Genomic DNA, 17,058 nt, shown 5'->3' on the forward strand with positions numbered 1-17,058 from the left:
GACCTTTGACAGAGTGACCCCAAAATCAATAGGGGTCATCTACTCTTCATGACCAATCATCCTATTAAGTTTCAACATTCTGGGTCAAGTGGTTCTCTAGTTATTGATCGGAAATGGTTTTCAATGTTCAGGCCCCTGTTACCTTGACCTTTGACAGAGTGACCCCAAAAACAATAGGGGTCGTCTACTCCAGCAGCCCTACAACCCTATGAAATTTGAAGGTTCTTGGTCAAATGGTTCTCAAAACCATTCCCTTATTGCTCGGAAATGAAGTGTGACGTACGGATGGACGGACGAAAGGACGGACGGGTGGACAGGGCAAAAACAATATGTCTCCCCCAGAGGGGGGGAGACATAATTACAACATTTCAGACAATAAATTCAAAATCTCAAAGAAATCCAGCATATGCACATATAAAACATCAACATCACTATTTGCAGACATACAGGTATATGGATACACTGCATCATAATTATTGTAAATGAAACTGACATGAATCATAATTAGGAAAAATAAAATCGCAGGAAGATATATTTCATTCTATAATTACCCAATCTAATAAGCATATTTCATCTTGACACCATAGAATATTCCTCGTATAAAAATATATTACTATAACAAACACCATGTCACAACATCATTAAAAACATTATCATTAAAAATATTCTCTTAACACAGAATCAGTTTTGAGTCTTCCTCTCTTTATCAGTTTTTACATGCTGCATGTTTACTGCCACTGAGCAAGAATAACTTTCCAAAACATGAAAAACTTATTCAAAATGTGATGAAATGTTCATATCACAGTTGTTGACAAGGATGAGCAGTGTGAAAATGAAAGAATGAGTTCCATTTATACATTTTTGACTGCCTTTTATAGAAATGTGTAAAACAAATATCAAAATAGCTTTTTTCCCAAACCTCCGTAAAAAAATGTGCAAGGGTGTGTGTTTCTGACTGTAAATCCAAAAGCTGAAGATGTGAAGTAATGTTCAATCTCCAAATAACTGAACTGTTACATAAAGATAAACAACCTATGTTCAATGAAAAACATTATGCAAAGCTTTTCTGAAACAAGTGAGCCACGCCATGAGAAAACCAACATAGTGGCTTTGCGACCAGCATGGATCCAGACCAGCCTGCGCATCCGCGCAGTCTGGTCAGGATCCATGCTGTTCGCTAACAGTTTCTCTAATTGCAATAGACTTTGAAAGCGAACAGCATGGATCCTGACCAGACTGTGCGGATGCGCAGGCTGGTCTGGATCCATGCTGGTTGCAAAGCCACTATGTTGGTTTTCTCATGGCGCAGCTCAAGTACTTTCAAGATAAGCAACATTTTGTTTCATTTGTAAAAAAAATTAAGTTCTCTGTTATAAACAATTAGTATATCTATAATATATATAATTATTGTTGACTACTTCATAAGAAAATATAATACTGCATATTTATTTTTTATCCTTGATTCTAACATGACCAGCTAATAACCTACATACTTGTAGAGCAAAATCTATCTCCGGTTATTCTACAATAAACCGACCTTGAACTCTGCTGCATGCGCACCATGTGTTCGGCCAAATGCTGTGGCGTAGCAGGCAGTTGTTATTTACTTTTGATGAAAATATTCCTCAGATTCTCGTCTAACGTTCTTTGAAATAAGTCGTGTTTGAATCGAAATAATAAGTATCTAAGTAAGGTTTATCGTAGAATAACCCTCGTTTGTCTTTCTTATGGGTAGAAATATATCACAAAGTTTGTCCAGATGTCTATTATTTTTTACAAGCAAGAAACTATGTCCGGTTTGTTGTATTTCTCTGAGGAAGTGTATCTATTCCGCACAGGAATTATCAGGTGTAGCAAAATATATGTCCCATACTCAAGATTTCACAGACAGTTTATTGTAGGTTTGTTTGACAGTAGAAAAGATCTTTATCCTATAAGTTGTGTTTCACGCATAAGATATTTGTATGCAGCACTTTTCCCTTGTTGTAGTAACTCAGCACCCACAATATCTCTGCATTTAGAATGGTAATCATTCAACCACTCAATCTGAAAAAAGATATTGTACTATACAGTTTTTCAAATACATGTGTATCTTGAATACCTGCACAATAGTAAGAGTTATAGGTAAAATTACACTCCATAATACTCCATAATGAACTGCAGAACATTTTAAGAATTGGGCAATATGGTATATAACATAAGTACAATTTACAACATGAAAATCATTATTAAAAAGAGTTGTTTGCAAATAACCCCAAAGGTGACCGCCATGAGTGTCAGTGGTAACTACAATGTAAGTGTGTAATTTTTACACATAGGCCATCACAACTTGCAGATTGGAAAATGTTTTCAGTCTTAAAGTCAATGTGGTCTGGAGGTCACTCTGACTTTAGACCTACTGACCTCTATAACAAGAGGGGTCATCTACTGACCACCAGCAATCATCCTGTGAAGCCTGACCACAGCAGGTCAAAACCATCGGCAGTTTTTGAGCAGAAACTATTCTCAGTCTGAAGGTCGACATAACTGTACCCTTTGACCTACTGACCCCCTACACTTTAAGGGTCATCTACTGACAACATGCGATCAACCTATGAAGTTTGCTTTGTATAGGCTGAACTGTTCTCCAGATACTGATTGGAAATCAATGTCTTCCGTCAGATGAAATGACAGACACCAACAGACCAACATGTGCAAAACAATATATCCCCTCCTCATCAAACAGCAGCATAACTAGTAACAACTAGTTACGGCGCTTAATGAACTTTGATCCAAATCTAATCACTGTCACAATAGAACCATGATTAATAACAATGTTGGAGTAATCACATTTTGAGCATGGGCACTACAAGTCTGTAACCCCTTACATCTCGATTTATGAATAAGACTAGATGGACTTAAGTCCAAATATAATCACTTTCACACAGATTTACAACAATGATGGGGCAGGTTACCTCTTTCTGTGTAAGTAGACTAGCATCTATCATCTTACTCTGTATAGGCACTAATGTCAAAGGTTCAAAAGTCAGGAAACCCTTCTCTCTAAAGTTGTACTGAAAACATAGAAGCACAGGATATTTTATCACTGCAATAAACATCTAACTGTACTAGGCACCACAGTAACTAGAATTTTTGTATGGCTTATCCTTTATAATAAACTGAGCAACTAAGTAAAATTTCATTTTAAAGAGACTTAATCCCATTTTCTCTGGAATCCATAACTAGAGCTATCACTAAAGGTGATGAATGTACCCCCCGCATGCACTGACACAGTACATTGCAATTTGATGCACACACGATTGCATAACTATGTGGACTGTATGTATATAGACTGTATGTATACAATATAACAAAAAACAAAGTCCCATAACTATGCAGATTATTTATCTAAAAGAACATAACATGCACCATGCACAACTAGGGTTGGTACTGATCACTTGTGTGAAGTTTTATTAAATTGTGTGCAAGGGTTTGGAAGATTAGGCGTGCACAAGATTGCATATGCGGACTGTATGTACATAGTATGCTAACAAAAAACAAAGTCCCATAACTCTGCAATCTTTGTTGTTGAAAGAACCTAACATGCCCCATGCACAACTACTGTTGTTAGTAGTTACTGACCATTTGTGTGAAGTTTCATTAAATTGTGTCAAGGGGATGAGGAAAGATGGTGCGCACAAGATTGTGTCTATGTATATAGAATAGTAACAAAAAAGTCCCGTAACTCTGCAAATTTTTTTTCTGAAAGAACCTAACCTGCCCCATGCACAACTACTGTTGTTACTGATCACTTGTGTGAAGTTCCATTAAATTGTGTCAAGGGGATGAGGTGAGATGGTGCGCACAAGATTGTGTCTATGTATATAGTATACAGTAAAGTTCCGCTATTAAATTAAGACCACTCGAGGGACTGATAAAAAGTGGTCTTATTATCGAGTCGGTCTTTTTTTGTAAAATGCAATAATGCAATGATTTTGAAACATTCATATCCTTTTAATGGAAAATTTCGCTCAAAACATAATTAGTTTAATTGCTTGCACATCCGAAAATCGGGTGCAGTTATTTTGTTTTTCACATGTCTCTGCCACATGTCGTAAACCGTCCTTAGGTAATGTTGCAAAATGAAACAGTCCGTGCATAGCTGCTAATTAGTTGACACTCGATAATTGTTGAGCGGTCACATTAAAGAGACCAAAACCAATACAATTTGACAGTTTGGTTCTTTGAAAAGTGGTTGTATTACATAATAGCTGACCGGTCGCATTTTCAGACCTTGCGACCATTAAATTATAGAGGAAAAAAATCGGTTCTTTAAAAAACTGCCCGTATTAACGGAATGGTCTCATTTTCGGACTGGTCGTTAAGCGGAACTTTACTGTAGTAACAAAAAACAAAGTCCCGTAACTCTGCAATTTTTTTTTCTGAAAGAACCTAACATGCCCCATGCACAACTACTGTTGTTACTGATCACTTGTGTGAAGTTTCATTAAATTGTGTCAAGGGGATGAGGAGAGATGGTGCGCACAAGATTGTGTCTATAGACAGACAGACAACCTGAAAACAGTATACCCACCCTTACAATTTTGTTGTTGGGGGGTACAAAAATGAGTTAAAACTTCAATTTAGTACAGTTTGTCATTTGGTATAAACTTATGGACAAGACACATAACTATCACTATCAGATCTGTTGCATACTATAATGACACCATGGTTTTTGAATGAGAAAAATACAATATGCATACAGCAACATTTTATAGCTACAACCAAGATACAGAGATCTGTGTTACATTCTCTATTAATTTATGCACACTGAAAGCTGGAGGCACACAGAAACTTTCTCCCTGAACTGATTACTGAAGACAATAGGGGTCAACAATACTTCAGGCATACGGGTCACTTCGGGAGAATAATCAACCTTCCATAAGCTAGCTGGATCGTAAATTACAACCTGGCATGGCCGACCAACAGCAGTGAGGACAGAATGATTTTAAGTTGCCAACCAAAACAACTTGGTCATGGATGGCAACAATATCAGTTTGTTTAAACGCTCGTTTGTTTTGATGTGTTTAAGTCTACAAATAATGGTAGAAAGTGTGTGTGTGGTTGGGTTAAGTATATCTTTCAACAATTTTTCAGTCATATAATTGATGGTGCATACTTGCAGCAGTGAGCAAAATTCACAACTTTACAGTGCTGTCTCACTGGAATATCATGCTGTAACATGTCACATGATACCCATCCAGTCTGAACAGTCCTAAAACTATCCTCAAAATGCTGAGCACCAAGTGAGAAAGCTACTAGTACCACTTTTCAAATTTTTGGTATGACCCAGCCAGGGAGCAAATCCACTACCTACCACAAGTAAAGCAAGTGCTCTACGGCTGGGCTACTGAGGCAGTCAATTAATGGTAGAGAAAGACCAGACCTTTACACTTGCACATGTAGGCACCTAGGTAGAACCACAACCCTTCTGCAAGCCTTCTTGATAACAACTTCATTTAACAACCTAATTTGGAGTTAGAACCAATAGATATGAAGGAATGTGATTTTGAAGTCAGCATCATTAATTACTGACTTAACAAAAGATATCACTGAACAAATATACAAACTCACCTTTGTATCATATTTAACAATAATGACAACATTCTCTATTCTACAACCAAATTTGCCATCTTCATAGTATCCTGGCTCTGTAATAGAAACTTATGGTTTTAAACTTTCATATAGAGTTTAATATCCATTTAACCCTTAGTCTGCTGGCGGTAAGTGATTCTGATTTTGTGAACAGTGCAGACCATGATCAGCCTGCACATCCGTGCAGTCTGATCATGGTCTGCACTGTTCGCCATTCAGTCAGTATCATTTTGGTAAGCACCCCTTTTAACAGTTTATGGTCCTGTCTAAATTGAAAGAAGGACAAGTTCATTATAGAAATTTAGCAGGGTAAGGGTTAAACAAAATAACAGCCTACACATAACTTCTTAAAATACCTAGCTAAACATCAAGACAATTCAACATTCCTTATGCTACTGTCCATGACAACAAAAACATATTTCTAAATATCAATCTAAGATTAAACCTGTACAAGTTTGTGAGAACTTAATTTATAACTTAATATCAAATAGGTTTTAGAAATTGTCTAAATATTAACAGTCAGACATATCTGGTAATTTCACAACATATTTTCACTAGCACCTACAAAATAGGTTAAATTTGGTTATAATCATCAAAATGATATATAATAAAAAGAAAATTCATTTGTTTTTACAGGTATGAACAAACTATCTTTCACTCATGAAAACTAGATCTTACATTTTATCTCATGATTTAAAATATTAAATCTGGTGTTAAGGTAGTTCTGCACGTTTGGATTGAATTTTTTTCTACAATGCAGAATTTGATTAAACTCTGATTTTTCAAAACTTCAGAATATACCTAGAAAATTCAGCAAATAAAAAGAATAGGGTCGTGTGCTTGATTTTATGCTAGACCGATTTGAAAATTTTGGACCTCACGCATTTTTTTCATAACGGGAGTCTATGGGAAAATAGCAACTTTCATAACATTTTCGCGAATATAACTTTTTCCACAATGTAGATTTTAATGAAACTTCTCAAAGTCGTAAATAAACATATGGCCTATAATATAGTGAAATAAAATGAATAGGTCTGTGTGCTTATTTTTGAGATATTTGGCCATGATTAAAGTGAACTGCCTATTTGAACCTAATTTAAGACATTATTTTGAACTATTTAACGTGTCAGATGTTTTAATATCATATTTTAACTTTAGAAAGATAGAGAATGTAACAATCTGATAAATTTATTCACAGGTTGCCTTAAATTCATAAACTGATTTCCATTTCCGTACGCCGAATTCAGGCTTTATTCTACGTTTTCCGGATAAATGACGTTACGCCATCACTTCCGGTTCATCAAACGTGCAGAACTACCTTAACTTGATGAAAATTAACTTGATGAAAATTATTTTAATATTACACCGTAGGAAATAAACATTCTCTACATAAAAGTTAATTGGAAAGCTTCTATTAAACCAGAGCTGTTTGGAAAACAGGTATGCCCTCTATAATGGACTGTCCCATTTTCAGTCACAAGATTACTCTAACCTCAACCTACTAAGCCCCACAACACAATATGGGCAATCTGCTAACTGCAGGCAGTCATGTAGTAAACTTTGACAATTACAGGCCAAAGCATTCTGAACTTATTTAGCCGAAACCATTTTCAGACTTGAGGTCACTGTGCCCTTGATCTTAGAATCCTCAAATATTCAGGGTAGTGCAATAACTATAATTTCAGTCTTAAGGTCACCTAGAGGCCAAAGTGTTCAAAGTTATTGAGCGGACACCTTTTTTCAGTTTCAAGGTCAATGTAACCTTGACCTTTGACCTATAACCTGCAAAACAATTGGGCTTTTCTACCAAGACAATCATCCCATGAAGACTGATCATTGTGAGACAAAGCATTCTCTAGTTACTGATCCAAAACAGAATGATCTACAACCTGACAAACAGACAGAAAGACAATGAGCAAAATAACAAAGACAGTTTTGTAATGGTGACATAAATATTCCTTTTTACTCACCATCTGAAAGAATCATTCCTTCCTGTAATGGAGTTTCATGCATGACTCTTTGATGGATACCACATGGACCTGAAACCAACAGCATACTGAATATATGATGTGCAATTTACATTTTTTTATAAAACACATTTATACAAAACTTGTTAGCCTAGGCCAGGAGAAGTTTGTTCCTTATAACTGAGGTTCTTTATAACCAGTCATTGAACCAATTCTTTATATCTAAGGATATAATAACAGTCTGTTCATTATATCTGAATGACATTATTCAAACAGGTTGTCAGCTATCCACTAGTTAGATCAACAGTAATCTGTCATCAAGTCTATCGGCAATCTAATTTCTACAGCCATTACAAAGGAAGTTTGTAAATAGTATATTGTATTCTTAAAAATCATTTTAATTAAGGATACAAATAACAGACTTTGTGCTATATCCAATCAGTTTGCAACCTTTGGGATCAGAAAAACTGTTCTGTGTAATCATGGTTTTTCTATAACCCTTATCATGCTGTACATTCTGCCTTTTTTCTACAAAGCTACACTGTGAAAATATTACTTTAGCTATTGTTTAATACGCAAAACAATTGTGCAGCCACACCAGGATTCAAGCCTGATGTCCCAGGCTAAATATCATTGACATTTACAAGCAAATTTGTTTCTGATTTACTTCAAAATTCTTTTATTAAATTAATGCCCAAGTCTGTCTCACAAAATTATAAAATTATTTACAGCAATGATATCCTACTTCTGTAGCATTGCAGACTTGGGGTAGTTCACATCAGTTTTATTTTTCAATTTAGAATTTGGAAGCTGTCAAGAATTTGAGTCTAAGCTTGTAGCTGGTTATGTTTTCCGATGACAATCAGTAATTTTCTGTTTAATTATATATCCACCCAGGGCGATTTCAACTTACTTGGCTTACATGGAAAGCCATGTGCCTATATGGGTTGAAGAATGCAGGAAGATCACAGGAGAATGTATAACCACATGGAAATTGTTGACTCCCAACACAGTTCTGCAACCTTAATATTACTTTACCAGTCACATAACCAAACTCGCAAATAGTTCAATCCTTGTGATTATATGCCGTCTATAGCATGAAATATATCTCTAATATGAGAATTTACCTTCATGTACATTAAGGAAGGCTCCAACACCATGACCAGTGCCATGCAGGTAGTCCAGACCAGCTTCCCATAATGCTGTGCGAGCTAAGGAATCCAACAACTGACCTGTGTTTGTACAAAAGTAACTCTGTTTGCTGTTGGTTTTATAATATATACATGTATATTTTATGCTACACCTGTACAATTTTGGTAATATGGCAACTTTCCAGATTTTAACTAAAGAGGAAAACGACAGGAGCCCATCCAGACATTTCAGGCATGGCTGTGTACCTAGCTAGAACCACCAACCTGGATGGCTTCCTCACCTGGAAGAATCCTATGTCCAAGAACAAGTTGTTGAGATTTAACACTTTTCGCTTACTGATTAGGGTGCCTCATAAACATAATAGGAAAAACACTAAACTATTTCTCTAAAAGTTGTCTGACATAAAAGGAGCGAGTATCTCTGATGAGACTCATCCTACATATCAGGCAATTGTTCGTTACTCGCAGAGAATAAGAATGTATAAGATTTACGTTTTAAATGGCTTTTATCCCTATCCAACAAACACGCAAGTTATTCTTCATACCTTTGACACCATTAGGAAAGATTGCAGTAGAGAGGTTTATATGACCCTTCAACACTCTTGTAAAACATTCCTGCAACAGTAGAAATCATAGTTTGAGCCACACCATGTGAAAACCAAAATAGTGTATTTGCGACCAGCATGGATCCAGACCAGCCTGCGCATCCTTGCAGTCTAGTCAGAATCCATGCTGTTCGCTTTCAAAGCCTATTGCAATTAGAGAAACACTTAGCGAACAGCATGGATCCTGACCAGACTGCGCAGATGCGCAGGCTGGTCTGGATCCATGCTGGTCGCAAATGCACTGTTGGTTTTCTCATGGTGCTGCTCAATTAGTAGTATGGCACAGGAAACCTTAAAACTAAGTTTTACAAGCATTTTATTCTTTGAAACAATTTATAGTAAGATGTTGCATACTATTATAATATAAAACTGGTTTTGTTAGTTATCTCACTTGTTTACAAATTCACTTCATCACACGTTTTGACTTGTGGGAGTGAAATAAAGTCATTACAAAGTTTTTGCATTTTTACTGTAGTATGATAACATTTTGACTGTTGATGTTTAAAGTATTGAAGAATAACATTTGTCTGTAACACAAAAAGAGAGATAATTTGTCTTTCAGAAAAATGCACACAATATCAGAGATAACAAGAGCTGTCCGTAAGACAGCCAAGCTCGACTATTTGAAATATTGTCCCAGAAGCAGGAAAACATTACCCAAAAAGGTTAAATATCAAAAGAGTTTTAAGTTCAAAAGGGGGAATAATTTGACCAAAATGCATATCAGTTATGGGACTTGCTGCTATCAACTAGTTTTTTAACCCCGAAGGCACATGTGAAGTTTCAATTCAATATCTGCATTAGTTTTGGAGATAGAAACTTGCATGTAAAACTTTAACCAGAATTTTCAAAGTCCAAAAGGGGTCATAATTTGCCCAAAATACATGCCAGAGTTATAGGACTTGATCCAGTGAGGTTGGTAATTGATCTAGAAAAAGAAAAAATAAGTTTCAAATCTATATGCCTTTTAGTAATAGCTGTATGTACTTGCACGCAAAACTTTAACCAGAATTTGCTAAGTCCAAAAGGGGACATAATTTGGCCAAAATGAAGGTCAGAGTTATGGGACTTGCTGCTATCAACTAGATTTATAACCCCGAAGACACATGTGAAGTTTCAAATCAATATCTGCATTGGTTTTGGAGATAATAACTTGCATGTAAAACTTTAACCAAAATTTTCTAAGTCCAAAAGGGGGCATAATTTGCTCAAAATACATGTCAGAGTTATGGGACTTGACCCAGAGAGGTTGGTAATTGATCTAGAAAAAGAAAAAATAAGTTTCAAAGCTATATGCCTTTAATTGATGGCTGTATGTACTTGCATGCAAAAACTTAACCAAGGTGTGACGCCGACGCCAATGCCGACACCAGGGTGAGTAGAATAGCTAGACTATTCTTCGAATAGTCGAGCTAAAAAAGCAATAAAATCTTCTTCTTTCCACATTGAATTTACTAAACTGTTGAAAGGAAATGATAAAATATTTGAAAGATCCTCACAATATGTTACATTATTCAAAAACTTGTATACCTTTTCATAGTCTGAAGGAGTTCCAAAGTGCATTGTTCTTGTCACATCAGTTGTTCCATCTCTGCAAATAAACATAGACCAATTATAGGTTCATAATGCTTTTCTTTGCAGTGTGCTGCACAAGTGATATACAATTTTTTTTGTGTATCTCAGTTTTTTCAGTAGCTGTGTTGTGAAAAACTTATACAGTACAGTCATTCCATTTTACTTACATGTCAAAGTAAAGGCATATATAGCACTTAATACTTGTACTGTTAACTTACTGACTGAATATTTCAAGGGGTTCCATGTTTAAAATCACAGAACCCATTTTTCTATGCAGCTGTTGAGGGGCAAGTGATTTGAAATCAGTAACCTTAACCACCAACCCTTAAAAATGTTATGTACCATCAGTTATAAAAGCATGGCAAAACATAGCCATTCCCCTACAATGTCATTTAAGACTTACTCCAGAATCCCAAAACTTGTCTGCTCAGGACCTGTAGCCAATAGGTCTTCATACAGAGTTGGCTTATCAGCCAAAATGTAAAGCACCTGAACCTTTAGACTGCTGGCGGCAAGTGATTCTGCCTTTGCGACCAGTGCAGACCAAGATTAGCCTGCATAGCCGTGCAGTCTGATCATGGTCTGCACTGTTTGCTATTCAGTCAGTAAATTTTCGGTCACTACGCCTTCAAATAATAAATGATATTGCCCAAATTGAATGATGGAACAGTCCATTTTAGAAAGCAGGATAAGGGTTAAAGTATTGAAATGAGAACAAGAACATTACAGGATCAACTTAATGTTGAGGAATTGTACAGCTTACTTGTACTGAGCTCCAGAATCACAGAGATACACTTCTTCAGTAGATAAAGCTTTGTCTGTTTCTGGTAAGGGACTGAAAAATAATGAAACAATGAAACAAACAAACTATATAAAAACAGTTTCTTTTATACTTTAGTACAATGTTGTAAAAAGAAATCTCTTATTTACACTTATAAAATATATCTCAGATAAAGACAAATACAAGGTAGAAATTTACAGTCATATAAAAATTAACAAAAATGCACTTTCAATTTTTGGTTCAATTTCCTATCATAATCAATAAATGACTAGATAAGATGTTTATCAGAAAACATAGTTTGTATGGCTTTTTTCTTGCAAAGAATAAAACAGCTCACCAACATATATATTCCTGAGAAATTTAAGTCTGTCTAACGGAAGTCTGATTAACTGGAGCATTAATGTTTCAAAAACAAGAAGAACATGTCTGTGTTACCTACTGATAATGAATGATGGCACCATCAGGACCTGTACTGGAGATTGTAGCAAAACTCAGGCTTACGTAATCATCTTGGCCTCTAAAAAAAAAAAGAGACTGCAAGTTTATCAAGCTGTCACATGATAACATGTTCAAATAATTTTAAGTTGTCTGTAAATAGAAAAGCTGTTTGTAAAACACCTTATACCTTTCCAATATATGCAACCTCCTTATCCACTTTAACTGTACAAAATCTGTCTAATTTTAGAAACAGTAGTGATTTCATCCAAGAATTCTGAAGATGAGATGTCAAACAGATCAAATATGATGTAAAATCTATTATTTGTCTTAAAAGCAAACTGTTCTAGATGATAGCTTTTTCAAAACTTCCATATGTCACAAAATATGTACTTGAGAGACAAAAATTTCAGAGAGGAATAAAAGTAATCAGTTGACCTGAAAAATTCTGTACAGTCAATCAGTTTCAGGGGTGGAAGATCAAGTAATAAGGAAAAACTAAAGAAGAGATGACAGATTACCTTTTGATTTCTTCTAATTTATCAGCAGCAGACACTTCTGTAACATTTCCTGATGGTACATTTTGTTCCAACCAACTGAAATATTCACACAGTGTAACTGCATCCTTTACCTTCAATAAAAACAACAACAGCTTCCCATAAGACATCGTGCTTGACTATTCCACAATTTCGAAGTCAAACAAGGGCCATTACCTCATGAAACTTCCACAACTGAATTATTTTATTACAACACTGTAATTTATAATTTATCAAAAATATATAAAAAATTAAAAGCAACTATTAAACACTTGCAGGCAAAACCTTAACCAACATGCTAAATAAAAAAAGGGCCATAATTTGAAAAAAATTCAACTAAGATTCATCTAACTTGTTTACTTAAGTATGCTTGATGAAAAGGATATCCTGCATAAAGTTTCAGTGCAATATATGAAGTTGTTACTGACATACCTGTACACATAACTTTAACAAAAGTGGAAAAAAGGCAACAATTTACATTCAGTTCAAGCAATCAAGAGTTATTCTTACTTGGTTAATTTAGCAGGTTTAACGACTGGAAAGCATTGTGTGAATTTTCAGTCTAATACATATCATTGTTACTGACACAAGTCCAAAAAGGGTTATATACACATATATGTTCGAATAATTACATAGTTTTATGACACTGATTAAATAATGAACGAAAGAAGTATTTTGTTCATAACGCGAAATACGCACACATTCTACCTGCGCAATTAAAAATGCTTTCGCAGTACCTTTTAATGGAACCTTATTTCACATGTTATCAAATTATGCATCTCACTATTATTTACGGATTACAGTTAACAATATGATAATATAACAGAAGGCCATGAAGCAATACTGATTGATAAAACTTCATAAATGTAAGGCAAGAAAAGCAAAATGAAATATTTCACTAAGTCAAATTCTCTACTTACATGAGCTCTCTTCATGCCTTCAATTTCAGCATCATTTTTTACAGCTTTCATTAGAGCTATCGGTGATGGTTGACTTAGTCGACGTAACTTTGGTATTGAGTTTACCAGACCAAAACTTGACTTATCACTGATCTGAAATGACATTTTTACAGAAAATCATGTCTGACTCAGCGTGTTTGAGAGGTCAGAATTTAATGTGTATTTTTGTATGTTCAATGCAAGACACACTATATACATGGTCTGATAAAACACTGATTTTTTTTAATATTCACTTGTTTTTTTAACAGTAGCTTCAAAAGATATTTAAATTAAATATAAAAAATAGTATTTACAAACTAACTATTATTATAAACATGAGAACAAGACCGTAGCAATGCATCAGTATTATGTTTCCTTTCTATTCAAACTGATGGACAATTTACAAACTTACCAAAAAACTGGCCAGTTCTTTTTTTTTTGTTTGTTTTGGGTTTAACACCATATACATTTCTATGGATAACTGATGTCAAAATACTACATGTATTTCTCTTTTTATAATGACTGACCCTGTAAAAATTCCTTATTCTATTATACTGGCTCATGACCAAAGGTTGAGGACCAATAACAGTTTAGGGATCTGCAAACCCGTCAAATAATGTGCATATGCTAATAAAATAATATACAGACAAGGAAGACCATTATGGAACCAATTTATGGTAATACAGGGATTGATTGGTGCTTTAACTTTGTATGCAAATAAGTGGAGTATTCCAATAACCAATATTCAAATAAGTGGAATCGACTGTACTAAATTTCATAATTACCCATATTTTGCCAGAGACATTTTTTGGAAGATCAGCTACAAATGACTTGACATCTCCGTAACGTAAGACTGTAATTTTCACATCTTCATTGCCATTTTGCATGTCTAGGTTTAAATGATGCCTTACTTTATTATCCAGCCGGTCTTCATCAAGAAACAAACTAAATGAAGAAAACACATTCAGTAAGATTTCATTTGTGATTAAAAGTAATCTTTTACTTGGTCTGCTGCAACAGGTGTTTCATAGGATCTTAGTTGAAAACAGTTCTTGTCAATAACTACTTTTATAAGCAATTAGATTCTCAAACATTTTTAAGGTAGTTTTTGGCATAACAGTGCTTGAGGAAAATGGCGAAATTGGAATGAAATGTTAATACATTAAAAAAGGTGTAAAACTTACTCTGATGAGTGCCAAGACATACAACTGCCTTTTTTACTTTGATTTTTCATTTGTGTTCTATGTCTGTATTTAAAGATTAGAGCATCCGAAAACATTCTTGCTTTTTAATGGTTTTGCAAAACAACATCATTCCTCAATAATGTAAACAAGCACCTGTGAGAAAACACCAGCCTCCTTAAAGTCAGCTAGAAGATTTCCAGATAATTATATCAAAACAAAACATGGGAGAGCCATCAGTGGTCTTATCTGCAGGCTCTCTTCACAGATTAAATGCCAATGCTTTAACCAGAAATAAAACTGGTAGTCTTAAGAGCAAAGTGGTCTATGCTCATGAGTGCTCTTTAGCACATAATTATTTGACTGTATACTATGTAGTCACCTTTTGGCACTCTTAAACATGGTCTTTGCAAAGGTTTCGACAGTAAATAAATTCTCTAGAAGTCAAAATGCAACTTAATTATACATACTGCACATAATTCTTAGTTATCACAGCATAAGCAAAGAAGACAGGATTGTATTCTATGTCCGACCCCCGCATGTTGAATAAATCTGAAATAACCAATTTATAATAAGAGATCCAAATACAATCATAAAAATGTCACACAGCCATTCTGTCTTCAAACATGGTTAACTTGACATTTACCATTGATTATGCAGCACCTGAAGGTTTATGTAAAATATTGAACTCAGAGAATCTTTATGTGTGTGTTCGGGTTTAACGTCTTTTTTCAACAATTTTTCAGTCATATAAACAATGGTGTCTACTTGTAGCAGTGAGCACAATGCTCAATTTTATAGTGCTGCCTCACTGGAATAACACGCCTTAGACACGGGACAGGATACCACAGTCACATTATACTGACACCGGGCTGACCAGTCCTAGTACTATCCTCTTAATGTTGAGCGCAAGTAGTCTCTTATAAGACATGGTCTCGTCAGCAAGTTTGACTGTATATTCTAGGTTCAGTATAAAAGGTGTAACACTTACAAGCCACTTCATCTAGAGCAGTAACAACAAGGGCATCAGCTTTTTTCTCTTCTAACTTTGCCCTTACTAACTGTATCTTTTCCTCCCACGTTTTGCCTGAAATATAAGAAAACTTACTTATTTTGGAACAATAGCATATATATATATAATAATTTCTAAAATTTGATCTGTTCCTACTTGTTAATGTAACCTAAATTTAGCTGAGCATAGCCTGTCTTTTCACGTTTGATAAAACTTTTATCCAGTTTACGTCTGTTTATTTTAGGTTTAATGCAGTTTTTCAACAGTATTTCAGTTATGTAACAGCTGGCAGTTAACCTAACCAGTGTTCCTGGATTCTGTACCAGTACAAACCTGTTCTCCACAATTAACTGTCAACTTCCCCACATTCACAGAACAGATTGCATAAAAAGAGGAATCCAACACATACTGACAATGTCAGTTGTAATAATCATAACCTTAAGCCTACTGGCAGCATGATTGTGATTTTGCCTTTGCGAACAGTGCAAACCAAGATCAGCCTGCACAGTCTGAACTGTTCACTATTCAGTCAGTAAATTTTCAGTGAACACCCTTTCGAAAAATAATGCGCTGCCCAAATTGAAAGACAGGCCAGTCCATTCTAGAAATTTAGCGTGCTAAAGGTTAATAAACCTTTAACTGCATTCAAAACAAACAGTTTCCGCGATTACAACACCACAGCTCAGTGCAACATATGAAACATTGTCATATTTAAAATAATCTAAAGTGACTAAAACTTTCTGAACCCCTGTGATACCTACCTGTATATTTCTGACCAAGGACCATGAGACTGTTGTTAGGGGGAGGAGGCTGGTCTTCCCATACCATGTCTATCAAGTTCCGTGACACGGGTACCAGACGATGTCCATTAGATTTCAGCAGTTTTGACAGTGGTTTCCAAGTCTCTGAAACATATCATAAGCTCTTCACAACATTTTATAAACCCTTACCCTGCTAAATGTCTAAAATGAACTTGTCCATCTTCCAATTTGGACAGTACCATTAACTGTTAAAAGGGGTGCTTACCAAAAAGATACTGGCTAAATAGCAAACAGTGCAGATCATGATCAGACTGCATGGATGTGCAAGCTGATCATGATCTACACTGGTCGCAAAGGCAGAATTAATTGTGTCCAGCATGGTAATGGTTAACTGCTACTTTTATTACATAATTTTTTTCAAAAGATGAAGTTTTACAATATGTATTATAAAATTCTATTAAAAATCTCAGATGCAAAAGCTG

The 17,058-nt window shown here is 35.1% G+C and overlaps 1 protein-coding gene across 1 annotated transcript in view; it reads right to left on the bottom strand.

Moving 5' to 3' along the window:
- Positions 1–530: 530 nt before the first annotated feature.
- Positions 531–17,058, bottom strand: part of LOC123546724 (xaa-Pro aminopeptidase 1-like) — a 31,035-nt gene continuing 14,507 nt past the window's right edge. Inside the window, exons 6-20 of the mRNA XM_045333224.2 lie at positions 16,577–16,720; positions 15,795–15,890; positions 15,274–15,355; positions 14,408–14,567; positions 13,605–13,736; positions 12,670–12,779; positions 12,153–12,230; positions 11,696–11,767; positions 10,888–10,948; positions 9,298–9,367; positions 8,729–8,833; positions 7,605–7,673; positions 5,614–5,690; positions 2,955–3,053; positions 531–2,046 (exon numbers count right to left, since the gene is read on the bottom strand). Of these exons, the coding sequence (XP_045189159.1) occupies positions 1,927–2,046; positions 2,955–3,053; positions 5,614–5,690; positions 7,605–7,673; positions 8,729–8,833; positions 9,298–9,367; positions 10,888–10,948; positions 11,696–11,767; positions 12,153–12,230; positions 12,670–12,779; positions 13,605–13,736; positions 14,408–14,567; positions 15,274–15,355; positions 15,795–15,890; positions 16,577–16,720 (1,475 nt within the window). The 3' untranslated portion in view covers positions 531–1,926. The remainder of the gene's footprint in view (positions 2,047–2,954; positions 3,054–5,613; positions 5,691–7,604; positions 7,674–8,728; positions 8,834–9,297; positions 9,368–10,887; positions 10,949–11,695; positions 11,768–12,152; positions 12,231–12,669; positions 12,780–13,604; positions 13,737–14,407; positions 14,568–15,273; positions 15,356–15,794; positions 15,891–16,576; positions 16,721–17,058) is intronic.

This window comes from Mercenaria mercenaria, chromosome 9 (assembly GCF_021730395.1).
Source record: "Mercenaria mercenaria strain notata chromosome 9, MADL_Memer_1, whole genome shotgun sequence".
NCBI lineage: Eukaryota > Metazoa > Mollusca > Bivalvia > Venerida > Veneridae > Mercenaria > Mercenaria mercenaria.